At 43.9% G+C, this 26,419-nt stretch overlaps 1 protein-coding gene, 1 long non-coding RNA gene and 2 pseudogenes across 2 annotated transcripts; 1 reads left to right on the forward strand and 3 right to left on the reverse strand.

The window, feature by feature from the left end:
• Positions 1-1,206: 1,206 nt before the first annotated feature.
• Positions 1,207-19,766, reverse strand: LOC148854827 (uncharacterized). The gene is made up of 3 exons (XM_088985221.1): positions 19,277-19,766; positions 1,966-2,168; positions 1,207-1,630 (listed from the first exon to the last, which is right to left on the reverse strand). The coding sequence occupies exons 1-3, from the start codon at positions 19,376-19,378 to the stop codon at positions 1,366-1,368; spliced, it is 570 nt and encodes a 189-aa protein (XP_088841347.1). The 5' UTR covers positions 19,379-19,766; the 3' UTR covers positions 1,207-1,365.
• LOC148854828 (uncharacterized) lies at positions 8,951-12,566 on the reverse strand. The gene is made up of 3 exons (XR_016113052.1): positions 10,294-12,566; positions 9,793-10,205; positions 8,951-9,717 (listed from the first exon to the last, which is right to left on the reverse strand). It is a non-coding gene; the product is annotated as an uncharacterized LOC148854828 (long non-coding RNA).
• Positions 19,767-22,600: 2,834 nt separating the features above from the next.
• Positions 22,601-24,010, reverse strand: LOC148854829 (NDR1/HIN1-like protein 12; annotated as a pseudogene).
• On the forward strand, positions 23,162-23,707 carry LOC148854830 (heavy metal-associated isoprenylated plant protein 39 pseudogene; annotated as a pseudogene).
• Positions 24,011-26,419: the final 2,409 nt, after the last annotated feature.

Consider the following 26,419-nt stretch of genomic DNA (forward strand, 5'->3'; position numbering starts at 1 on the left):
AAGAGCAAGGGTAAAGCAGGGGTTATGTTAAGTAGTGATGGTATCGTATGGTACCGAAATATTAATGTAGGATAAATACGAGGTATTCCCAAATAATCTTTTTAGGTGCTGTTCGGATTGATTCCTACTTTTATGTTTTTAGAAGCCCAAAACCTTTGGGCTTTTACCGTCTATTTTGGGCTACAAGATGAATTTGGAAATGTATTTTCACACCATGAAATTTTGCAATAGAAAGCAAGGAGAATGCATTTGGGTACAGTAACAAAATTTCATGTTTTGGCACTAGAATATACACAATGTATTCCTAGGGTCGGTAAGAGTGCAAATACAAGTATGTTTCTTTTGGTTTTGCATTGATAAATTTTGTATTAATTCTTACCAAAGGTGTTTGGTTCTAATAGGTATAAACATGAATCCCAAGATTAAAATCTACAATTTTGCGTTGACAAACTTTGAGAATAGTTTGCATCCATTTTCTAGAATCAAACTTTGTTCCCATTTTGAATGAAAACATGTAAAAAATAAAAACAAATTTGGCATCATTTTCAATATGAAAAATTGAAAACTAACTCTTACCAAATGCCTACAGAAATGATCCAAGTGAAAATTCTCTTACCAAACACATCCATAAGGCCATGTGGTCCTGTGTCCACTTGGCACTTTTGCAGGATCATATATGCCACATGGATGTAGGCATCCAAATCCGTTGATAACAATGGCAACATCATATATGCCGCAGGAAACACAGGCATTCAAATGCCAAGGTACTTTCTGTACAACTTCATAAAACACAGAAGTACCTTGTCTACTTGATATACAAGCAACACCTTAATTATGCGCACCTGAGACTAGCTTGTCATTTGCAGTCGTGCTCCTGTACCCACTACCAAACCAAACCAGGGAATTCAAGCCAAATGCAGACCTGTTGTATCAAACAAGGGCCAATGAACTGGACCTGTCTCACGCACAATGAATGAATGAACTGTGGGAAATAAACAAATAGCGTATTCGTTACACTACACATAAAATGAGACGGGAAGAAAACAAGATGTGATCGATGTAGGGAATAGGTATAAGGCAAGTCGCCATTCGCCAATCCAATGGACAACCCAGATTTTCCGTGGTCCATCATCCTAGTAAATGCGATTTATGTGTGGTGTGCGTGTCTCGTCCAGTCCACAAGGTAGATCGTAGTATCATAGATGGTTTAGATTTAGAACACTTCTTTTGGATCTGTAAATAACATTAAGTAAAATGTCTGACAGTTTACTATTACATCATACAATCAGAGACCCACCAAAATTTTCATTTCATGTAGCCCAAGAAGCAAAACTTGAAGAAATATCTGGGTTCATTGTCCTGGTCTTAGGCGTACCCAGTCATTCCGACTGTCGAGTTTGGACGATTGGTTTTGCGAGCAGCTTGTGCTGTGGCTTTGGTAAAGTTCATGTAATAATAGACATTAAGAATCATAGATGCAACCACAAACACTGCTCCTGCAATAAAAACACCTTTCCTCAGAGTTTCACATGAGAGGTTCTGGGCATAAATCATCCCTCTGTACTTTGTGTGGTAGGCATTTTTTGCTGCTCCGGCAATTAGACATGCCTCCGCTATCAGAAAAGTTAGCCTGCACACAATTCACAAGTTTATCAGAGCAGGCTGACAACACCTAACACATGTTTCAGAGCTGACGATCCTGACACTTAATTAGACAGCTTAAACGTGGCAACTTAATCGTCTGTAAGGGTAAAGAATGCTAAAAATCTACGACCAGATCTAAATATGCATGTCATGCGCAAAAAGAAACTTTGCACAATATTATTCATATAGTATAACAAAGAATAGTTGTTAAAACAAAGATACTAATATGAATAACTGAAAATAAATGTGTACTAAACATGGAGTTCTCTTGTTAGGTAGTGACAGAAAACTGGCATCCCGAAACATATAAAGAAATCTCACCATGATGATATGAAGTAGATGATGGACCAGGCTCGATTTCCACCAGGGGCTAAGGCTCTGCCGAAGCACATGCATTTCGTGACACCCATAAGCAGTGATTCACTTGAGAGTAGGAATAAGAAAGAACCAACCCCATAACCAGTTGCAACATCTGAGTTATAAGCACAGTAGCTTGCATTGTATCGATCTGTAACAACTCTACCCTGTCAATACAGAATGGAATCACCTTATTAGAAAACCCACCAAAAGATCAGGATCTTTTTCCTAATTCATTTTCTTCAGACCAACAAGGCAAACCAACTCGGGAATAGGGCTGTGTAAAGGTAAACTCATAGCGCTACAACTGGTCCTATGCACCTTAGACAACAAATCATCTGGGGCCTATGGTATTTGTTGCAGAAAGCTTAAGATGATAATGGATGACTTTCAGCTGATTATATATAGGATAATAAGAACCCACCATATATGGGCTGCACCTGAATTTTTTGTTTCAAAAATGAGAAACAGTGGATTACTACCTGATTTCTAAATCATCTTATAGTTGCAACAGATTGCTTTCTTTACCATCCAAAATTAAAACACTAAATTACTGGCTACAATCATCCTGCCAGGTTGATTTTCTCAAGTGGGAACCCTTTAAATGGTTTGTCATTAACTCATTATCCTTAGTTACTAATCAACAGTTTAGGGCCTGAACTGAAAGTCCATTACTTCAAGCTTTTTGCTGCACTGCCTTTTCTATTTTATCCACTGGGCCTCTGTGATATTCCTGTTGTGTGGTTTCTCATGCATCTGTAATAGCTATAATTTTGACTTACTCTTAACCTTAGTATTCCTCAGATTCTTTATGCTGTCCCACCAGAATCCCATGTATCACCTTAGCATACCTATATATAACGGTTTTGCAACCTTATTATCCATATTTATCATTTTCTGGTACAACCTTATTTTTATCTCTTACATGATTTATGCTTTAAACTATATATGTCATAATAACTGTTTTCCCCCACATGATTTACAAATGTTTACTCGGTCATCATTATCCTAAAATCTTCAACAAAGCAACTCTGAGAGATGGAGATTCCATGATACCATCTCAATAATATGTCTAAATCATTCTTTTCTACACAACTCCCAATCATGATCCATGGATACCATCTCATTGATAAAGTGAAGATTCATGTGATTAACATATTAGTAAATGAAAACTGAATTATACTTCCAGAAATTGTGAGATTCCAACTTTTGAAGGTTTGCATGATGGAGGTGCAATTCTTCAATTTATTTCTATGTTATTTTTATGAATAATCTTTAACTTTGTCAAGGTTCCTAGCCCCTATCATTGGACATTAGAAGTGACGAATCAAGACATCTCATACAAAAATACAAAAACCAATAGAGAGAAACCATATAAAAGAGGGGTGATGAGGGGTGATTTGGCCCGACCTAGCAAGTAAAGGTCACGTGGACACGACCTGCCAGCAGGATGACAACTTGGCAAGGGGAGTCTAGTCAACAGTGCGGGAGCCCGGGTGCTTGGGCACCTTGGCACCAAGCCAATTCGACACCCAAGTATCGAAGTGACACGTAATCAACTCCAGAAGCTTCTCAACGGACTCCAAATCTCCCAAGATCACGCCACGTAAGGGCGGCCTTATCCTCTCCCCGCCCGGATCGGACGGTAACGATAGACTTCATTGACTGGTATGTTACTCCTTCTAAAGCGGAAATGGATCGCATCTACGCAGGCCAAGGATCCCGGAGTCATTTCGTGAGACCCACGGTAGCTCAACTATATAAGGGCATCAACCCCCCCCAAAAAAAAACCCAGCTACGCGCGATTTAGTGCATTCTAGCTCTCCTTGTTCTCAAACTCTCAGCTCGCATATACTATTACTAACTTAAGTATTGGAGCAACCTCGTCGGGTTAGCCACCCCGGGTTCTCTGATACCTCCCTTTCCCTGCAGTTCGAGCGACCTACTTGGCAATAGGCGTCTGAGCTGCCCTACAGCTAGGAGCATCCAGATCATGCACCATCAATTGGCGCCGTCTATGGGAAACGATCGAAAGATCATTCCAATCCCAGTCTCAACCTTAATGGCATCTTCCAACAATACCGAAAAGAGCAACATGAACGTCACTAGGGGGCAAGAGCAACAAACAACTATTCCCCAAGGTCCCTCGGTGACCATAGGCCAGTTCACCATTCCCTTGACAATCTCAGGGGTTCCATCACTGTCCGTGCCGCACACCACCCAACAAGTGAATGTCCCATTCCCCCAAGTGAACACCACGTTCTCAGAGCCCTCTATGATTCCCCCTGGGGTCGGGCATTCCCAGTTTAACATTCGGACGATGCAGATCCAGATGCAATAGATTCACCAGTTCCAGCAGTTTCAGCACTATTACTTCTACCAGCAGTACCAACAGCAGTTCCCACCGCTGCAATTGAACCAACCAGTTGGTCAACATCAAAGACAGACTCAGAACCAGAACCAGCACCGGGCCCATCAAAACGACCGCCAATCTCCTCCCCACAGTGAAAGAACTTCACAGGTATCAATCCCTCCCTTGGGACGAACCCCGCCACGAGGAATAGTAGATGAACGGTGTACTCCCCCAGCCTCCCAAAGGGAGAACTCGAAGGATAGGCCCAAACCCAGCCAGCCCGAGAGGCATAGTCGGCAACTCCCGCATCAGGACAACGTAGATCATCAGCTTGGGGCCCAAGGCGCGGGCTCGAGAGAAGACCCCTTGGCACCCCGCGACAACCAACACCGATCACGCGGCGAAGAAGCGGCGAGGACTCCCGATCCACCTCGCCCCATCATTCGGAGCAAAATCGAGATACCTGACAACAATGAGGCTGGCAGCACAAATAAAGCACCAGCAAAAAAGCAGCAACGACAATGTTGCAAGACTCGCCGTTCCTCAGCAAGGAACAACCCGCCAACAAATCCCAGCCACCTAGTAGATCAAAGCAGAGAAAGAGAAGAGGTAAGCTCGGTGGCCACGAGAATGGCGCCTGCTCTGTTGAGCCGGCCATCCCCCCTATTACCTGAGCTCCTAGCGGCCCCAATGCCAAAAGATTTCAAGGTACCACCACTAGACATGTATGATGGGTCTTTCGACCCCAATGATCATGTAGATGCTTTCCTGATCACTGGGAATCCATTGTAGCGGGGTGCACAGCAGCAGTAGGGAAGACTTCGGTTCGAGAATTGGAGCACGAGGCAGAGAACCCACCAAAGTGACCTCGAATAGAAGAACCCATTTATTTCACCGAGGACGATGCTCGTGGGATTTAGTACCCTCATGACAACGCCCTTGTCATAAAGTTGATCATCAATGACTAAAAGGTGAAGCGGATTTTGGTGGACTCAGGTAGTTCAGCTGATATCCACTTCAAAGGAACTTTTGACAAGTTACAACTGCAACAGAGCAATCTGAAACCGACGGATACTCCGCTAATAGGGTTCTGCGGAGAAGTCATGCCTATCGATCGGGTCACAGTACCAGTGGAGGCGGGCACGTGGCTGAACATTGTACGATTTGAACGTACATTCTTGGCGGTCGCGACTCTGTCCCCCTACAACGCGATTATAGGTCAGCCCATCACACATGCTTTGCACACGATAGTATCGACTTACTATCTCGCGATGAAGTTTTTGACAGATTATGGGGTAGGGGTCATACGAGGCGATCAATTTGAATCCCGTAAGTGCTATGTGGCTGCCATGAAGGGAAAGGCAAAGTTGATAGAAGACGTCGAGCTGGAGCAACCAACGGACTATACTGAGTTGTGTGCTGCCCCGATGGAAGAGACAATCCACTATACTGAGGAGTGTGCCAAGTTTCATGGGCGCCTACTCCGGCTACAACCAGATTAGGCTGGACACAATCAATCAGGATAAAACCGCTTTTGTAACCAAACTCGGGTTGTATTGTTATAAAGTCTCATACCTTTTGGTTTGAAAAACGCTGGAGCAACTTTCCAGCGACTTGTAAACAAAATTTTTGGGCCTTTGATTAGCAATAAAGTAGAGTATTATGTTGATGACATGGTCATGAAGACCTAATTCTCTAGATCTTTAATCGATGATTTAGATGCTATTTTTCAAATTTTGAGGAAGTACAATATGAAGCTAAACCCAAACAAGTGTGTCTTCGAGGTCACGTCGGGTAAGTTCCTCGATTACATAGTGAACCAACGTGGCACCGAAGCTAATCCGGATAAAATCAAGGTTATTTTAGATATCGACCACCCTAGAAAATCAAGGAAGTCCAACGGCTAACTGGCCGGGTAGCTGCCCTAAACTTGTTTATGTCTAAATCGGCAAGTTGGTGCCTACCATTTTTTAAGGCAATTAAAAGGAATGAAAATTTTGAATGGACCGAAGAGTGCCAGCTTGCGTTTGATGAGCTGAAAAGGTACCTAAGCACTGCCCCAATTTTAACCCGACCTGAGGAAGGAGATGAGTGAAGTTGTACTTCTCCGCGAGTGACGAGTGGTCAACTCGATATTGATCAGAGAAGTAGACCAGATCCAACGACCAGTCTACTACGTAAGTAAAGTCTTGCAGGACGCGGAAACCAGATATCCTAACATCGAGAAGCTGGCGTACGCATTAGTAGTAGCAGATCGGAAATTGCGCCATACTTCCAAGCCCATACCATTGTCATCCTTACTAATAAACCTCTGTGAGGCACATCTTACTTAAGCCCGAGGTGTCAGGGAGGTTGACGAAGTGGTCCATCGAGCTGAGCAAGTACAACACTCGGTTTGAGCCACGGCCAGTAATCAAAGCCCAAGTCTTGGCGGACTTCGTAGTAGAATGCACATTCAACACGCCGGCCCCTAAACTGACTGAGCGCGCTAACGTATCGGAGGCGTCAACCAGCACGGCACCGGTCCCGATCAGAGCAGTACCGACCTGGGACGAGAAGCCCTGGATCCTCCATGTAGATAGCTCGTCCAACTAGCGAGGAAGCGGTGTTGGATTGATACTGTACAGCCCGAGTGAGGTGAAGCTAGAGTACGCTCTCCAGTTCATATTCAATGTGTCAAACAATGAGGCAGAGTATGAAGCACTAATTGTCGGGCTAAACTTAGCGAAAGAAATGGGTACAAAACATCTCATCGTGTGCAGCGACTCACAGCTGGTAGTTAACCAAGTCAATTGTGACTACGAAGCACACGACTCAACTATGGCCACCTACTTAACCAATGTTGAGGCCGACGCGTTGTCACGACTAGCAAGTACCAGCGACAACACCACACAGACGGTGTACATAGAGGACCTGCCTCGGCCTAGCATTCTCAGGGGCGCAAAAAAGGTCGCTCCTGTGTTGCAAGCGGAATCGAGCTGGATTGACCCGCTCGTGAATTATCTGCTCCAAGGGACCCTACCTGCAGAACGCAAAGCAACTCAGAGGGTAGAGCATCAATTAGCTCGGTACATCCTTATAGACGGATGGTTGTACAAGAGGTCCTTCACGCTCCCCTACCTACATTGTCTACGACCCTCAAAAGTTGAATTCGTACTTCGTGATATCCATGAAGGGTTATGCGAAGGACACTTGGGGGGCAGAGCGCTCGCCCAAAAGGCATTAATGCAGGGCTACTATTGACCCACTATGAAGGCAAACGCACTCAAGCTCGTCAAGAAATGCGACAGATGTCAGAGGCATGCCAACATCCTCCATCAACTTGCCGCCGATCTGAAGTACCTAACTAGCCTGTGGCCCTTCGCGCAGTGGGGAATTGACATCCTCGGTCCATTTCCGTCTGTAGCCGAGCAGAGGAAGTTCTTGGTTGTGGCAGTGGACTACTTCACGAAGTGGGTGGAAACCGAACCGTTGGTAAGCATCACAGAAAGGAACGTGCAAAATTTCTTTTGGAAAAACATCGTGTGTCGTTTCGAACTGCCCTAAGTTTTGATCTCGAATAACGGGAAGCAATTAGAGGACATTAAATTCCAGAACGGATGCGCCAAGATGGGGATTTCGGCAAAATTTCACTTCAGTAGCACACCCCCAAGCAAACGGACAGGCCGAAGTGACGAACAGCGTCCTTTGGGCTGAGCTACCCAGTGTTGCCTTGCGCGAGCTAAAGGGTTATGGGTGGACGAGCTACCCAGCGTCCTTTGGGCCTACCGGACTACCATCAAGACCACGACTAGCAAAACACCCTTCAACCTCACATATGGGACAAAAGCCATGATTCCAGTAGAGATTGAAGTACCAACGTTGCGGCTCGAAGCATATGACGAAGAGGCGAACAACGACGAGCTTCGAACTAACTTGGACCTGGTTAAAGAGGTACACAACCTAGCACATATTCGAACTATGGCTTACCAGCAGCGAGTAGCTCAATATTATAATGCCCGGGTCAGGAAGCGACTATTCTCAGTCAGCGACCTGGTCCTCCATAAGGTAATGGTACCTGAGCCCGGCGTGGGTAAGCTCGGTCCAAACTGGGAAGGTCCATATCGGGTGAGACGGGTGTTCGGAGAAGGAACCTATGAGCTTGAAACCATGGAAGGAAAACAGGTACCTTGAGTTTGGAACGTTGACAACCTAAGGAGATACTATCTGTGAAACCTCAACACAACTAAAAAGACGACTAAGTCCACGGGATCACCGAGCTGACCCTAAGGACGACGAACTGGAGAGAGGACCCTAATTCACTCCCAGAAGCCTAAGTGCTATGGTGCCAAGCTTACTAGAAGACCTCAGCGCGATATAATACCCAATCGCCTCTTCGGCATGGGCTTGCTAAGACCTAGTCGCTTCAACATGGGCAACCAAAAACCCCAACCGCTTTGGCATGGGTAAGGCAAAGTAGCTCGGGCACAAACAAGTCGGGCATGTACTCTACAGTGTTTGTTCACCTCGGCGTACGACATTGGACTATTCCTATTCGAGTCTATCTCGCCAGCTCGGGAGTAATCTATACTTAGAGAAATTTTTGCACACAAGAAATTTTGCAAATGTTGTGTTTCATTAATGAAGCATTTTGGGTACATAGTGAAAAAAAAAAGAACAAGAACAAGAAGACTACAACTATATAACTGAACTCAGAGGCTCGAGACATCGTGTATTTACAGGGGGTCCAAGAAAAGAGGCATCAAACAACATGGGACTCCTCATCCCCAACAGAGGCATCGATAGGCAGATCGGTCTCCATATGGTCCTCGACAACACCACTTCCCTCTCCCTCTTCTGCTGTCTCATCGCCGAGGAGGTCATCGTCGCTCTCTTCCTCGGAGTCCGGCTCCTTAGCAGCTTTGACGACCATCTCCTTGGTGATCTTCAACGTTGTGATTGCACTGAGGTCGAGGTGGGGGAATTCACGCCAGGTCAACCATCTGCTAAGCTTAAAACCCTTGCGGTAGCCCGCTATCCCGGCCTCGACCAACAACTCACAATGTTCCGCCGAAGACTTGTACTCCTCGACGGCCTTGACCTTGGCCTCCTCCATTGCCTAGAGTAGAATATCAGTCCGCTCCTTCACCAACGCCTCGAGGTTCTCGTTCTCTCTTAAGAGTCGCCTCGCGCTCCTCCAGCTCCTCCACCACCAGCAGAATCAACAATTCCTTCTTAGCTCGTGCATCGTTTTTCAGGCGGCTGATCTCACTGTGAGCTAGGTTTAGCTCGGAGTGGGCACTTCAAGAGGACTCCTCGGCCTTGAGAGCTCATTTCAGGTTCACCTCGGACTAGTAGGCCAGGGCATGGATCGAAGAACTCACCTGCCAAGAGAAGAAACAAAGTCTAAGTATGGAGAAAAATCTAAGTGTAATATGGCCCAACGGTTGAGTACGTACCACCATGCAATGAGTTACCGCTCTAGCCCCGAGCTGAGCGACCGGTAAGTCAGCCCAAGGAGCAACCTCCTCAGCGAAGACTGCGTCCTTGCTCTTGAGGAGACCAAACTTTGGAGTCAAGACGCTCCAAGCAGAGGTATCGCTACTCGATGGAGTGGTCGCCTAAGCATGCTAGGGCTCGAAAGATGTGGTCTCCTCAAGCACGCGGGGCGGGGTAGCTTTGCCTTGGTCCTCCTCGACCAAGTCGATCACGAGTGGCTGCTCAGCAACTAGTGGGTTCTCGGGGACAATGGCGTCAATGTCGAAGGTGGTGGTCTCTGCGTGGAGGCGAGCCTTCTTAGAGGCCCTCTTCTTCTTCTTCCCCTTTTGCATGCTCTCGAAGAGCTCGTCGGCAGGGATGTCAGCCATGGCAACTGCAAAAGATGACAAACAGAGTTAGATATAACCTCAAAGTAAAACAAGACGAAGAAAACAAGTACAACAATTGTGATGACGACCTACCAGGAGGACTTAGCCCGGCTTGTACGAGCTTCTCCTCGGTCACGAAGTTCTCGAACTTCAGCCCGAGCTTCGCCCAAGATCAAACCTCCTCCCATGTCTTTTGGTCCAATCTGACGTCAGGGTCCTGGATGGCATCCGATGTAACCGTTTATGGTCACGTACCAATTTTTTGTGATGTATCAATTTTTTTGGCTAAGTACCTCGTCATTTGACCTAGTGGCGAAGTGCCTGGTGGTAAGCTACTTGGTGACGAACTCCCTGGTGGTGAGCTACCTGGTGGCGAGCTACCTGGTGACGAGCTACCTAGTGGCGAGCTACCTGGTGACGAGCTTCCTGGTGGTGAACTACCTGGTGGCGAGCTACCTGTGAGGTGTCGAGCTGCTTGGTGGCGAGCTGCCTAGTGGCGAGCTACCTAGTGGCGAGCTACCTACTCCTAGGCGGCCTGTGACTCAGAGAATGATGGAGCTCCCTGGTGCAACGCAACCCGACTGCCCTCTAAATGAGGTGATCTTTCCTTTGTAGGCAGTGGGAGATGAGGGACCTGCAAGAACTCCATCTTTTCCTCCTCTTTGTAGGCGGCGGGAGTTGAGGGACCTGCAATAACTGAAACAGAGGACCCGGGAGTATTTTCCCGGAGGGTACTCTTCGACGCTTAAGTTAGCACTCTGATTGTAGAGAGCTTGAAGATGATATTGGAGAAATGAGAGAGATAGAAGGCAGGGATTACGTCTATTTTTTCCATCCTCCCTCCCCTTTGGGGGGTGAGGTCTTTATATACCGGAGTCCTTGCGGGTTAGGTGGGTGAAAAGCCTCCAAACGGTAAGACTCGTCACATCCCGTCAAAACCGAGGTACGGTGGTGAACTCCTCGAGGTCATCAGGCTGGCGCTTGTGTCAGGCGGCTTGGTCGGTGCCTGGGCCAGGTTGTCAGGTCGGCGCCTACGTCAGTCGGTGGGTCGGTGTCTAAGCCAGGTTGTTAGGCAGGAGATCTTCCTGCGATACGCCATACTCTTCTGTACCGAGCTACCCTACAAGTGGCAAGCTGCCCGGGGGATCTATGCCGAGCTCCTTGGGCTATGCCGAGCTGCTTGTGGCAAACTCTGTCGAGCTGCCTAGCTCCTTGGCGAGCTACCGAGCTCCTTGGCGAGCTCCTTGGAGAGCTACTGAGCTCGTGAGGTATGCATGCCGAGTTTATCGGTGGGCGTCTTATGGGCGGCTAGGTTGGCCAGGTCGGATCATGTGCCAAGCTAATCCAAGTCGGCCAGGCCACGCACAGGCCGCATGCAGGCCACGTGCAGGTCGCGCCAGGCCGCGCTAGGCCGGCCAGGCCAGTGCCCGGGTGGGACACCAACTTGGTAAGTTGTTGCCTGGGTGTTGCCTAGTTGTCACGAGGTGCCACGTGTCGCAATTTCACTGGAGGGCCAAATCTGCCCTCATCATTTGCCCCCCACTCCCGAGATGAGAGTAACTCAGCGAAGGGAGTAGATTTCTTCTTTTGGCCCGTAAGTCGACGAGCTAGTAAGTGGTGATCCAATTCCTTAGGCTTTGGGAGCTGCCTATATGTGGCGAGCTGCCAGTAAGGTGAGGTCTCCGCCAGTTCAGTAGTGTAGCCCTTAGGCTTTGGGGGCAACTTATAGTTCACTTTTGCTGATTTTGCTCGTGCTGAGGAAGCGACTGGGTATTTAGCAATAGTGTGGCCCGTAGGGTTTGGGAGCGACTCGTAGTCCATTCTTCTTGACTTTGCCCATGCCGAAGAGGCGACTGGGTCTTAAGCAGTAATGTGGTCCGTAGGCTTTGGGAGCGACTCGTAGTTCACTCTTCTTTGACTTTGCCCATGCCGAAGAGGCAATTGGGTCTTAAGTAGTAATGTCGCCCGTAGGCTTTTGGGAGTGACTCATAGTCTACTCTTTTTTGACTTTGCCCGTGCCGAAGAGGGGACTAGGTCTTAAGAAATAATGTGGCCCATAGGCTTTGCCTGTGAGGTGCCGAGCTACCTATGAGGTGTCGGGCTGACCAGGTGCCGAGCTACCAGTGAGGTGCCAAGCTGACTAGGCGTCGAGCCACCTGCAAGGTGCCGAGCTGACCAGGGGGTAGAGCTATGATTGCACTGCATCAGCTTTGTAATGTCGATCACCCACTCCTACAAGAAGCTATTAGGAGCTCGACCTTCGGGGGCAGCACTACTAACTTTAGGTCGCCAGCTCCCGCGGAAGCCACGAAGAGCTCGTCTTTGTAGGGGGGGACCTTGCGAGTCGGACTGAAGAGGCTTTATCTGAATTGAAAGTAAACTTAGTCTGTTAGCTCCCTACGTAGTTTTTGAGTTCATAAAAAATGTAAACTATAAAGCGAGAGCTTCAATTTCTAAAAAGTGAGGACTTAGCTTTCTGGGAGAAGAGGACTTAGCTTTTGTAAGATGAGAACTTAGTTTTTGTATGATGAGAACTTAGCTTTTTGTAGTGTTTTCCCACAGACGGCGCCAATTGATGTAACCGTTTCTGGTCGCGTACCAATTTTTTGTGATGTATCAATTTTTTTGGCTAAGTACCTCGTCATTTGACCTAGTGGTGAAGTGCCTGGTGGTGAACTGCCTGGTGGTGAGCTACTTGGTGACGAACTCCCTGGTGGTGAGCTACCTGGTGGCGAGCTACCTGGTGATGAGCTACCTGGTGGCGAGCTACCTAGTGATGAGCTCCCTAGTGGTGAGCTTCCTGGTGATGAGCTACCTTGTGACGAGCTACCTGTGAGGTGCCGAGCTGCTTGGTGGCGAGCTGCCTAGTGGCGAGCTACCTAATGGCGAGCTACCTAGTGGCGAACTGCCTAGTGGCGAGCTACCTAGTGGCGAGCTGCTTGTGAGGTGGCGAGCTGCCTAGTGGCAAGCTACCTAGTGGCGAGCTACCTAGTGGCGAGCTGCCTAGTGACGAGCTCCCTAACGGCGAGCTCCCTACTCCTAGGCGGCCTGTGATTCAGAGAATGGTGGAGCTCCTTGGTGCAACGCAACCCGACTGCCCTCTAAATGAGGTGATCTTTCCTTTGTAGGCAGTGGGAGCTGAGGGACCTGCGAGAACTCCATCTTTTCCTCCTCTTTGTAGGCAACGGGAGTTGAGGGACCTACGAGAACCGAATCAGAGGACCCGGGGATATTTTCCCGACAGGGACTCTCCGACGCTTAAGTTAGCACTCTAATTGTAGAGAGCTTGAAGATGATATTGGAGAAATGAGAGAGATAGAGAGCAAGGATTACCTCTATTTTTTCCATCCTCCCTCCCCTTTGGGGGGTGAGGTCTTTATATACCGGAGTCCTCGCGGGTTAGGTGGGTGAAAAGCCTCCAAACGGTAAGACTCGTCACATCCCGTTAGAACCGGGGTACGGTGGTGAACTCCTCGAGGTCGTCAGGATAGCGCTTGTGTCAGGCGGCCTGGTCGGCGCCTGCTTCAGTCGGCGGGTCGGTGTCTGGGCCAGGTTGTCAGGCAGGAGATCTTCCTGTGATACGCTATACTCTTCTGTACCGAACAACCCTACAAGTGGGGAGCTGCCTAGGGAAGCTATGTCGAGCTGCTTGTGGCGAACTCTGCCGAGCTGCCTGGCTCCTTGGCGAGCTCCTTGGTGAGCTACCGAGCTCGTGGAGTATGCATGCCGAGTTTATCGGTGGATGTCCTATGGGCAGCTAGGTCGGCCAGGACGGATCATATGCCAGGCTGATCCAGGCCGCGCCAGGCAGCGCGCAGGTCGCATACAGATCGTGCCAGGCTACGCTAGGCCGCGCCAGACCAGCCAAGCTGATGCCCGAGTGGGACACCAACTTGGTAAGTGGTTGCCTAGGTGTTGCCTAGTTGTCACGAGGTGCCACGTGTCACAATTTCACTAGAGGGCCAAATCTGCCCTCATCAGCATCCCTCCAGTGACTCAGGAACGGCCACCCCGCAGTGTTACGGACTACAAAATAACGCCTCTTCCAAGCCGGGACTTCGTTTGGGAGCTCGTGCAAGAACTTGTACCTAGGGCGAGGAGACATGTAATAGCTTCGTTTGTGCTCGAGTAGAACACAAGCTGAATTTTTCTTGATAGAAAGGATCGAGTCAAAGTCTAGAGGTCAGTTATAATCGTGGAAAAGGGAGATGGTACCGATGTTGCAGATAGAGTTCGGATGGAGCTGGTCTATGGCAATATCAAAAAATTTGATGATCTCAACTATGAACTAATGGAGTGGGAAGCGCAACCCAGCTACGAGCTGCTCCTCAAAGACCACAATCTCGTCATGACCGTGATCCCAAGGAAAGTTACCTAAGGGAATGTTGTACACTAAGTTATTGGGGAACTTATACCGAGCTAATATGAACAAGAGCCTATCCGTTGTCATTGAAGACGGGTCGAAGCTGTCCGGCAAACGACCCTGACGCGAAATGGAGGCCGACCTACAAGAAGCCTCGCACTCTTGCCGAGGTGAGTTTGCCTCGGATGGGCTGGAGTCCACATCCTTTGCCGAAGTGCCCACCTCGGCAGGACGAGGCTTCGCGGTCTGTGCCGAGGTGCCCACCTTGACCCCAGCGGACTCACCGCTTCCCATCTAAGAGACTATCAAAACTAAGACAAGACATACTAAAGGAATGGACAACGGAATCGAAAACAAGAAAAGACGAACTAACCAAAGAAAATCGAAGAGAGCAAGATGACCTCGAACACAGGGATAGTTGACACCGAGTTGGGAGACTTGAACACGACCTCAAAGAACTCAGACATGCGGTTTGTGGCGAAGAAAATGAGCCCTTCCGCCCCTATTTATAGCCATCATATCCGGGGATCAACAGCCAACATCCACATGATCCAACAGTTCCTAGGAGAACCGACTGCACACTACCCAAGGTTGAAATCAGTTGAGCACACGTTTTGATGTCCGTGGAGTTTATAATTGGTGTGACATCCACGCGTACCTGATACGTGATCTGGGTCATTTCCTAGTCAAGCCAAATAGTCATACAAGTCCAACCGAAGGTCCGCCCTCCGTACCACCTAGACATCGAGCCAAATCCACTTGGGCTCGTCATGAACTCCCTGTACCGAGTCAGGACCCCTAGTACGAGGAGTGGGGGGCAATTGATGAGGGGTGATTTGGCCCGACCTAGTAAGTAAAGGTCACGTGGACGCGACCTGCCAGCAGGATGACAACTCGGCAAGGGAAGCCTAGTCAGCAGTTCGGGAGCCTGGGTGCTCAGGCACCTCGGCACCAAAGCCAGTTCAACACCCAAGTACTAAAGTGACATGTAATCAACTCCAGAAGCTTCTCAGCAGACTCCGATTCTCCTAGGATCACACCGCATAACGGCAGGCCATATCCTCTCCCCGCCCAGATCGGACGGTAATTATAGACTTCATTGACTAGTACGTTACTCTCCTTCTAAAGCGGAAACAGATCTCATCTACGCGGGCCGAGGATCACGGAGTCGTTTCGTAAGACCCACGGCAACTCAACTATATAAGGGCATCAACCCCCCAGGACCTAGGTATGCGCGATTTAGTGCATTCTAGCTCTCCTTGTTCTCAAACTCTCAACTCGCATATACTATTACTGACTTAAGGTTAGCCACCCCGAGTTCTCTAATACCTCCCTTTCCCTGCAATTCGAGCGACCTACTTGGCGATAGGCGTCCGAGCTGCCCTACAGCCAAGAGCATCCAGATCGCGCACCATCAAGGGGCCTTGGGTGAACATGAACAGTTGTTTTAAGGAAATGTGTCAAAATCATAAATTGCATCATGAACCAAGGTTTACTCATTAGAGTATATGGAAAAAGAAAATACATATTACAGGGCATGGAACGGGAACGAATGTTGTTTATTTGTGTTTCAATGCAAAGGGTGTTAAGACTTAAGGAAAAGAAAGAACCACAAAATCCTTGGAACCACATATAGGAGAGGAGAAATGCAGCAACTAGAAGCCAAAACAAAGAGTTAAAATAAGATATAAAGCAATCCAAAATACATTCAGAAATCACTTTGGATTCTCACCCCCACACCCCAAATAAGTGAGTCTAAAAAACACCTTCCCCGGCAAGATTGTCAACAAATCCAATCGACAAGTCTTGGATTTGCCGGAACAAGGCGTTCAATCTAGCAGCCAATGATCCACCCACTTTGAGTAAATAACAGATTCTCCTTGGCCCAGATGAACTGTTTGTCAACCAATAACAGCATGGGAATCACCACCACAACAACACTCTCAAACCCAAATGGAACCAATAGTCAAAGAAAATCCACAAAACCCCCTGCTGACCATTTCCATTACCAAGAGAAAAAGTGAAGAAAATAAATCAGAAAGTCGTGCATTATTTCAGCATACCACTAGCGAACAAAAACAAAGCAACAAACCCTAGGAAAAAAATTCAATACAACCACAAATTCTAAAATCCCAAAAGATGCCTCTTTTCCCTTTTGCACAGCAAGTCTAGCACCAATAAATAAGATTTCCTAATGTAACAGTTCACCCAAAATATAAATATAACAAATGAAGGAAGAAGATAAGTGGGCAGAAAAGAAAGCCAACAGGGAACAAGAACAGGAAAAACATTAAAAAAAAAACGAGCGAAAGCAAAGTGTCTAAATGTAATCAAGAGAGGAAGATATTTGCATGATGTGACCTCTATTTCTTCTTTCTTCTTAAATGTTCTTATTAAGATTCCAAACTAGGGTTTCTCTTTTTCTTTTTCATTTCATTTCTTTATTTCCATTTTCCTCGTTTTCCTAAATTATGGAAATTTCAGTAGGATTTCCAATAGCATAATGAAAGATCTTGAAACTATATGAATGCTCAACAAAAACTTTCCAGAGAATTTTGATGGTTGATTCAATAGTTGTATGGATGCTTTATGGATTCAAAAGTAAAATGGTTTTTTAGGCTCAACAAAGACTTTCCAGAGAATTTTGATGGTTGGTTCAATAGTTGTATGGATGCTTTATGGATTCAAAAGTAGAATGGTTTTTTAGGGGCAACCTGGTATTTAGACCATTAACTCACTCTGATATTTGTGAGGCACAAAATGGTCAACTGAGTGGCAATTCTCTAAAAAGAAGAGGGAATGCATCAATTTGGCACGGATAATTTACTAAAATATGTTTTCCCTCTGGATGGTTTGGTGCAATGCATGCAGAAATCCCAAAAAGTTAAGTTAAACATTGATTGGAACGTTTATCTTATAACGATGAGTACACATACATACTTGCATAACCCCTATAAACAATAACTCTTAATGTCAAGAGAGAGAAGAAAGCTTAATCCTCCCAACTCAGAGCAAACAACAAAACCAACAGAAAACTCAAAACAAGCACTCCCCAACATAGAATCAAATTTCCCAATATACAGAGCAACAGACAACCAAAAGATCCCAGAACAACAACCAAACTATTGGGAGTCACAAGGTAAACATTCTGCAGTCTGCACCAGACTATATTGTGCAAGGTAAATATTCTGCCCCATTTGATTTGAAAAATAAATTTCCCATTGGGAGTCATAGAGTTGCATTTTAAATCTCAAGGATTAATACTTGCGCCAAATCAGCAAGCCTACAATGTAGGACATCAAAATTTGTTTAACTTTTTTATCAGGATCAAGTAATCCGATGCACATGTAAAGGGACAACCATCAGGCGTTACACTAGCCCATTGTTGCTGGAGCCATCTTTATATGTATTGACTTGGAGATGATGAATATTCATCTTGGAGAAGAAATGGATCAGGAATCTTGCTTGGATAAGCATGCATTGCACAAAGGATCATGGATAATTCTCATATCAGCCATGGAATTTTCAGAAGTTACAGTGCCTCTTTTTTTATTTGGGAGGGGGATAAACAGTGCCTCATTATGCATCACCTTCTTATATCTTGATAAACAAGTTATGAAGCATGACACATGCAACCCTAAGCTTCTTTATGCACAAGTCAATGTAAAGTAGTAATCAGTATATTGCAACTACATCATTATGCATATAAAGGAAAATACATTACCTCAGAGATAAATGCAAAAAACTAGAGAAAATGATCTTTAGAGGGATAGCTAAAGGAAACATAATAGAGTACAACTACTGAATTTATAATCATTAAGTCACCTCCCTGTTATTAGCATATGCAGATAACCTCTCTATGAACATACTAATTGAGATAGCTTCTTCAACTAAAAAGGTCATTACCTAATGTTGGTACAAGCTTCTTCAACTCCAGGTCCAGGTACAGGAATGAAATCAAATCTTGAGTTAGGCAAGCAAGGAAAGGCAGAAATTGAAGATGTTACTATTGGCTTTTTCGTGCAACATTCTAACAATAGTTGAAAAGAGAATTACATTACACACAAGAATCTCCCAGTCCTTACTGGAGTTCCTTGCCAGGAGAAGAACAATCCATGTACCTCAATACCATGTCCTGGTTGCACAATTCAGCAACTCGCATTGATGCAGCTACGGACAAGATTAGACTACAGGGAACTCAATCCAAGCACATATTCTTGAAGAAACAAGCTACCCATCTTAGGCAGGCATAAATCAAACTTTCAACACAGAAATCCAGACATTTTAGCACTCAAGTTATGATGCGTTATTTACATATACGCGCAACCAAATTAAATCTTCTGAATGAGTACAAGAAAACGCTTGAAAACTCATCAACTCAAGCAACCACGAAACCCACTAGTAAAGAAATAAGATTTAGGACTATAGACGAGAAGTTTAACCTAGATTCTACAGCAAGAAAGAGCACATTAAATCCACATAAACTTAACAAGCAAATATTAAACCCTAATCCTCCAAAAATAAACAAGAGTGCATCAGATACAGCATGCAGAAGCTTCAAGCAGATGATTTTGCATAAGCACAGAAACGATCCAGAGATTCAAATTACATCCAAGAAGGAAAAAAAGAACCTTGATGTCACAGTAGCGATTTTTTGGACGATACAATGGAAAGTAGTAAGAGGGCAAAGAAGTAAAGCGAAGAAAAACTTACGATGCTTCTGCGGCGTTCAGCAGCAATGGCGAATCCAAAGGCAACTAAGCTTAGAACGACGACCAGGATGTAGACCAAAGTAGAGCCCCTGCCCTCTCCCATCCGGAGTTTCTTCTCCTGCTTTTCTCTGTTTTTCTTTTGAAACTTGAGATGTGAGAAAGAGAAACTGAGTGGAATTTCTTCAGGTGTCAGAGCTTTCACAGGCACAGATCGCAGTTCACAGTTCACACACACACTCGTAAAGAAGAGAGTAAAGTGGAGTTTAGACTTTAGAGAAATAGTAGAGTACAGCCGGACAAGAACATGTAGCTCTCTGAATTTTCGTGTATGCAGTATATCAACTGGAGAGTCTGGAATTACGAAATTTGCCACTCATCTCACGTCAACCCAACTCAACTCAACTCAGCTCGTTACCGATTGATGAACAAAATATAAAGTTTTGGACTCTGCATATATCTTCAGTGGCAATTTGTTATTCAAACTTTAAAATGTGACAGTTCACTATTTGAACTTTTAAAATATGACAATCCAGTACCTAAATTTTTAAAATGTGACAATCTAGTATTTATCTATTAATCAGTCATTAAGTGACATTTGAAAAGTCAAAAATGTCTTAAAAATGCCATCTAATTCTTTTTATCAATTATGAAACATTGACAATAAAAATGAACAGTTCCAAATTCTAGATTCTTCTAAATAGTCATCAACTTTTTTGAATAGAAGAGGCTAGGATTTGGCACCATTCAGTTTTTTGTCAATGTTTGGATGATTGGTAAAGAGAATTAGATGGCATTCAAAGGGCATTTTTGACTTTTCAAATGTCATTTAATGGTTGATTAATGGACTGTTTAATGATGGGTATTGGATTGTCACACTTTAAAGTTTGGGGACCAAATTGTCACTTGAGCCAAAGTATCGGGAATTTTCCATTTTAACAATTAACAGCCCCTACTTCTTTGTAGAGAGGATCCACCATATCCCATCCACTAGTATGTTGCTGAATAGTAATACCAACATGCAACTATCTAAATTTTATAATTGACCAAACATATTTAGTAAGAAATTTTATGGTGTATGTTGTTTGTAAATGATATTATTTTAATTAATAAAATTAATTAAAAATTATATAGCAAAAGAGTAATATAAGATATACAACAGAAATTTCATAGATGAATTGACTAAACATATTTATGAAAATTTTTGTGGTGAATGTTGTTTGTAAATGATACTATTTTAATTAATGAAGTGTTAGATGCAAAATTAAGCTTATAAACAAATATCTTAGAAACAATAGGTTTTAAAATAAGTATGAGAAGTTAAGAGATAATTCAATATAACCACCTTTGGTACATTGGTTCAATATTCACAACAATGGAGAAATTGAGGAGGATGTCACACAAAGAATTAAAGTAGGTTAAACAAAATAGGAGGGGCGCATTTGGACTTTTGTGTGACAGGCAAATGCCACTTAGCCTTGTTCATTTTTCCGGTAAATGAGGGTGGGTAAGTTATTTTTGGTACATTGGTTCAATATCCACGTTTATTTTTGGGCATTAGTGGGTCATGCAAAAAAGAATGACTCTTGAGCATGACTGTTACCCGGATAAATATTACCCTTTGTCCACTTAGGTAAATAACTTTTTTATATACGAGGAAAATTGCTAATACATGATGGGACAACATCATCCTTTCAATAATGACATTTTTTATGGTTAAAAACTTAAAATGATCATTGTTCCACTCTACATGGAAACCAAAAAAAAAAAAATACTAGTAAATGCACTTATCTAGATAAGTGTTTCCTAGGAAACATTTGCATGTGTAAGTGCATTTACCTAAGTAAGTGCATTTCCCTCCTACGTAGTATTATGCACACGAAGATGTTCCCAATGCATGGGGGTAGTCCGTTGTGGGTAGACATGGGCAGAGTTCTTGTGAGAAGAGATCCGGAGTCCTGAGATCCATTGATGATACCATTGAGAGCCCACAATTTTATGGGTTTAATCACCAACCTCCATTTTCAAAGAGATGCCAAGTGACCAATTCAACTATTGGGTGGGTGAATAGATGATTCAAGTTGCGATGGACTTGTTTAATAAGAGAAAAGAAAAAAGGGTTATCCCTACTATTTAGCTAATTGACTAACTCTACCCTTACTACTTACATACAGAAAAACAAAATGTTGAATTTGCCCTCTATTATTCTTCAAATTTTCAAAATAAAACTCACCTGATAAAAATCTTCAAATTGGTGAAACCGCTCAAGCTCCACGATCTTGAACCAGATTAACACCATGTTGGCTTGCACAGGTTCGTCTCTGACGAAGAGGGAAGAACACGGAGATGAATCAACATAAGACTTGAGGATGTGGAGTCCTCATTCGATTAAACACGTTCTTCACCGATCAAGTCCATTTCCAAAGAATATACTTCTTTTTCTTCTTCTTCCTATTGCTAGAGCTTAGCTTTGATTCTTAACAATCCACATGTCAGCAAGTCTGGTGTTTATGCATCCAAACTTTTTCTTAACAATCCACATGTCAAGTCTTTTTCTTCTCCATGGGTGGGTTGTTTCTCTTCTACCTCCTATGTCGTCCGTTTCACTTACGCAAACTCCTTTATGTACCCACTCTCACTCAAGTCTACTAGGTTTTGCTGAGCTAAGCAATTCCGTCAAACCATCAAAATGAATAACTTGATGAAAAAAGACCTAATTCTAACGCAAACCCATTTCAAGTAACCCAAAACTCAAGACCCCTCGTATCCTAAAACCACAGTCCAAACCCATTTAACCTAAAAATACGAAAAGCCATTTCCACACCTTTCTGCAGGTCTTGTGTATAGAAGCTAGTTGCAACTCTGCTTTTTGCCATTCAAACTTGGAATCATCTTAAATCCATATTCTTTTTAATTAGGGTAAATTATAAAGATCTCCCTATACTTTATTTTGCAATAAAAACCCCTTATATTATGACCGTGAGACAAAGACCTCCTTTCGTTAGCCTTGTTATCCAAACAGACCATTACAATATTTTTTAATCCCCATACTATCCTTAAAGATGGGAATTGGAAATACTATAGATTGAACCCATTTAATCCCGACTACGGTCAAACGACGATTGGCTGCTGGTACAATCTTGCTGGTACAAATAGGCAAATACTACGGCAAATACTACAACCAAACGGTGATTCGATCCTGAGTCAACTATACCGTCAGGATTGTACAAACAGGCAAATACTACAGCATCATGAGGAGAGAGGCGAAGACCTGAAAATACAAACTTATTAACGACGATTGCTTGCTTTAGACTTTAGAGTTGAGAGTTCAGACATTGACACCGCAGGTTTGTACCAGCTGGTACTTGAAGGTCGTTCTGACGGGAATCCCTGTGTTTCGACTGCCAAAGGTGATATAAGCCGAACAGTTGACATAGATATGATAGCCCCCAGAGATCCAAGTACCCACCTTCCACCTAAGCTTTCCATTAATCTTGATTTTGATCAAGACGATCCTGAAATATGCTTTTGAGAAAACGAGGCAACAAGGTAAGGTGCAATCGACACAGACATGTCGTAGACGAATGGAGACCAGATGTTGATGTCTTTGTGACCCTGGTAGGTGGGCGGAGTCAAAAGGGTGATCTGTTGATTATTGTATGTTGCGTATACATGCTTTTGGGGCTCTTTCAGAATCGTACTGGATATCCACTTTATAAGTTTTAGTTTTTCATAACCTTTTCAGAAAATGAAATCCGATTCTTTGATTCCTGATTCTTGTTGGACTTTATTTTGTTCTAATTCAATGGAAGTTTCAGAACCTTTGATTGTATCAAGAGTTTGATTTGATGTTAATTGAGACTTTTTTGTTCGTTTTTTTTTTTAATTGATACAGAAGGTGGTGCTAAAGTTGGATTTACATGATGACAAGGCCAAGCAGAAGACCATGAAGGCAGTCTCTAGCCTTTCAAGTGTCAAGATGATCTTTACCCTGTTTTCTTATTGAACTGAAGTAAGAAATCTAAGTTTTGAGAAAGAAAAATAGCCTGAAGCTATTGAAATAACCTTTGCATTTTTCATCTTTATGAATATGTAGGAATTGATTCCATCACCATAGACATGAAAGAGAAGAAACTGACAATCGTTGGAGATGTGGATCTCGTAGACGTGGTGAGCAAGCTACACAAACTCTGGCACACGGATATAGTTTTCTGTAAGGCCTACAAAAGAGCTTGAGAAGGAGGAACCCAATAAAGAGGAGCCCAAGAAGGAAGAAAAGAAGGAAGAGCCCAAGAAAGAAGAATCCAAGAAAGATCCAATGGAGCAGCAAATCCAAAACCTGGTCAAGGCCTACCAGGCTTATAATCCCCACACGACCACTCACTACTATGTCCAGAGTGTGGAAGAGAATCCAAATGCTTGTGTTACTTGTTAATTCTTAGATTTTTAAGGAGGGGAAAGGAACAATCCGAGACGTTAATGGATTTGAAATTTCAAGTGTATTGTCGATGGCGATATTTGAGGCGAGATACCCAGAATAGGGAGGCTAATATGTATAGTTTTGGGTGAGGAAGTTCCCATTGGAGATGTTAAACTGGTACACCGTAGCGTCTTGCAATGTGAACTGGGGTTTAGAGGGTCAGAGGATCGCCCATACAAGGAAGATGGTGCACAAAATTACAATGACGAATACGACAATCATGACGAATACTTGTCGGGAAAATAGCTTCAATGACATCTTCACTCGCCAGTTTCTGTCTCAAATTGTAGAAAAATCGTCGTATCTTGCACTGGCAGTGAGCTAGTTACAGAAATCCGTATCTTGTGCCAAAAAATTTATAGAGGGAACGAAAGAAAGAGGCATTTGTTTCATAGAAATCCGTAGTATTTGCCATAGTATTTGTCGTAGTATTTTCAACTATCCGCCTCTCTCCACATGGTGCCATAGTATTTGCCTTCTAGTACAATCTTGATGGTGAAGCAACCATACCAATTCTCCGCCTCTCTCCCCATACTATAGCCAAACAACCTTGAAGATGGAAATTGAAACTCGGCTCAAGGATACGATCCTTGGAATCCAGGCAATGGAGCAGATCCTAGATACAGTCCCTCTCGCCCCTGTGATAACGTTGTTGTGCAAGCTAAGCTTTCTAAGAGCTTGAAGTTGGGCAATGTTCTCGGTGATATGGTCAGACATCTGTTGTTGGGCTATCAAGCATTGTAGTTTCCCATGATCGCGACATCGTTGACGATAGCTATAGAGACGAGATTGAAGACGGAGAAGAGAATAAAGGGAAGATGAGAAATGGGTTTCCTCCATCCTTTCATTTCGGAGAGTCGGGAGAGAGAAAGAATGAGAGAGGATGGTGAGGGAGGGGAAAGGAAGAGAAGAAAGGGAAAACAATAGGTTAAATAGGTTTTAAGAGGGAAAAAAAGCAAAAAAGAAAATAGAAAAAGTTTAGTGAGGTATTTTGGTAATTTAACACATTCCATCATCTGACTTAACGGTCAAAGGGGGTCTTTATCACACGGTGATAATATAGGGGGGTCTTTGTCGCAAAACAAAGTACAGGGGGTCTTTGTCACTAGACCTGTTCATGGGTCGGGCCGGGTTTTTACTCTTCATTAATGGAAATATGTTAGGCCCGAGCCCGAGTCCGGCCCGACCCGACCAACGGGTCTACAACTTGGACTCGAGCTCGGCCCTGATAAAAAGCCCAAAGCCCGAGCCCGAGCCCGAAGCCCGACCTAATAAAAAATTAGAAATTTTCCCTATTAAATAATCAATATAAATCATAATTTATTTACATTAAAAAAATATATAAATTCTAAATTCAATAATCAATATAAATCAGAATTTATTTACATTAAAAAAGAATATAAATTCTGAATTCAATAATCAATATAAATCAAAATTTATTTACATTAAAAAAGAATATAAATTATGAATTCAATAATCAATATAAATCAGAGTTTATTTACATTAAAAAAAGAATATAAAGAAGGGAAAGAGGATGTGGACAAGAAGGGTTCGGCTGGAAAAAGAAGGGAAAGAGGCAAAGAGGTGAAAAAAAGAGGGGTATTCAACTAGGGTTTTTAGGTTTAATTTTAGGTTAGGTCGGGCTATTTTGGCAAATCCCGAGCCCGACTCGAATTTATTGCGGGCTAGGCTTTTTGGCCTGAGGTTAAACCCATGGGCCCATATACCTGTTCAAGCCCGCAGCCCATGAACAGGTCTATTTGTCACGTACCCCATAGTACAGGGTGGGTCTTTATAATTTACCATTTTTATTAATTTTATACTATATACTATATATTGACATTGTTGTTGTTGTGACCATTGTTACTTCACCATCTATATATATATATATATATATATATATATATACACGAGGATTTCATCATCCTGGGTTCTTATTTCTCAATTTTCCAACCCAAATACTACTGTTCCGGTGATTACATGGAGCAAGAAAAAAGGGTACCAAACACCATTTCTTTTGCATTACCATAACAAGAGGAAGGACTCCGAACCAACTACTACATGAATATTAGATAGAAACCCAGATTACAAAGAATTTTATATAACAGTAGAAGTCATCTACCAGATAACAAAAGTGGGTTTCTGGTAAAAGCTTCAGGAAGAGAGGAGTTTAATCTGGTTGCTTCTCAAAGATTTTTCAGCATTTACCAAACAATCGTCGTAGGAGAGTTTCTTGAAGGTTCTAGGCATCCCTTGTGCCGTTTCATGGAGTGCAAAACTATGGATCAAGTCCTTGTACTGGTATGCCCTCATGCCTCTTCTCTGCAGCTTGGCGTTATTTTTGGTCATTTGTGAAACAACCACTATTCATGGATATTTTCGATGTATGTGTTCGTCAATATAATATTTGTTTATTTTTTATTTTATCAAAAGAAAAGGGAAACCGTGTGGAGGTACATTACCAAAGTTTAGGAGTTAATAGACTTTATTTTCCATTAAGAACACATCATTGATACCTTGTTTTACCTAGTGGGCCGAAATTGCTATAGCGCAGAATTCATTTAACTTATGCGTCATCATCCACGTTGATTGATTGCCCGCCCAATATTAGGAATTAGGAATCAGGAATCAAGAATGTGAGTTAAGTGGGAGCAGAATTTTAGGCAT

This window comes from Nelumbo lutea, chromosome 4 (assembly GCF_056320005.1).
Source record: "Nelumbo lutea isolate HS-2025 chromosome 4, American lotus-T2T, whole genome shotgun sequence".
Classification (NCBI taxonomy): Eukaryota; Viridiplantae; Streptophyta; class Magnoliopsida; order Proteales; family Nelumbonaceae; genus Nelumbo; species Nelumbo lutea.

Excerpts from the sequence above, each read along its gene's own strand:
- LOC148854827 (XM_088985221.1), bottom strand. The coding sequence starts at position 19,378 with ATGGGAGAGGGCAGGGGCTCTACTTTGGTCTACATCCTGGTCGTCGTT. Across the intron at positions 2,169-19,276 it reads CTGAACGCCGCAGAAGCATC|GGTAGAGTTGTTACAGATCG; the intron begins GTAAGTTTTTCT and ends CTGTATTGACAG. Across the intron at positions 1,631-1,965 it reads ATCTACTTCATATCATCATG|GCTAACTTTTCTGATAGCGG; the intron begins GTGAGATTTCTT and ends AATTGTGTGCAG.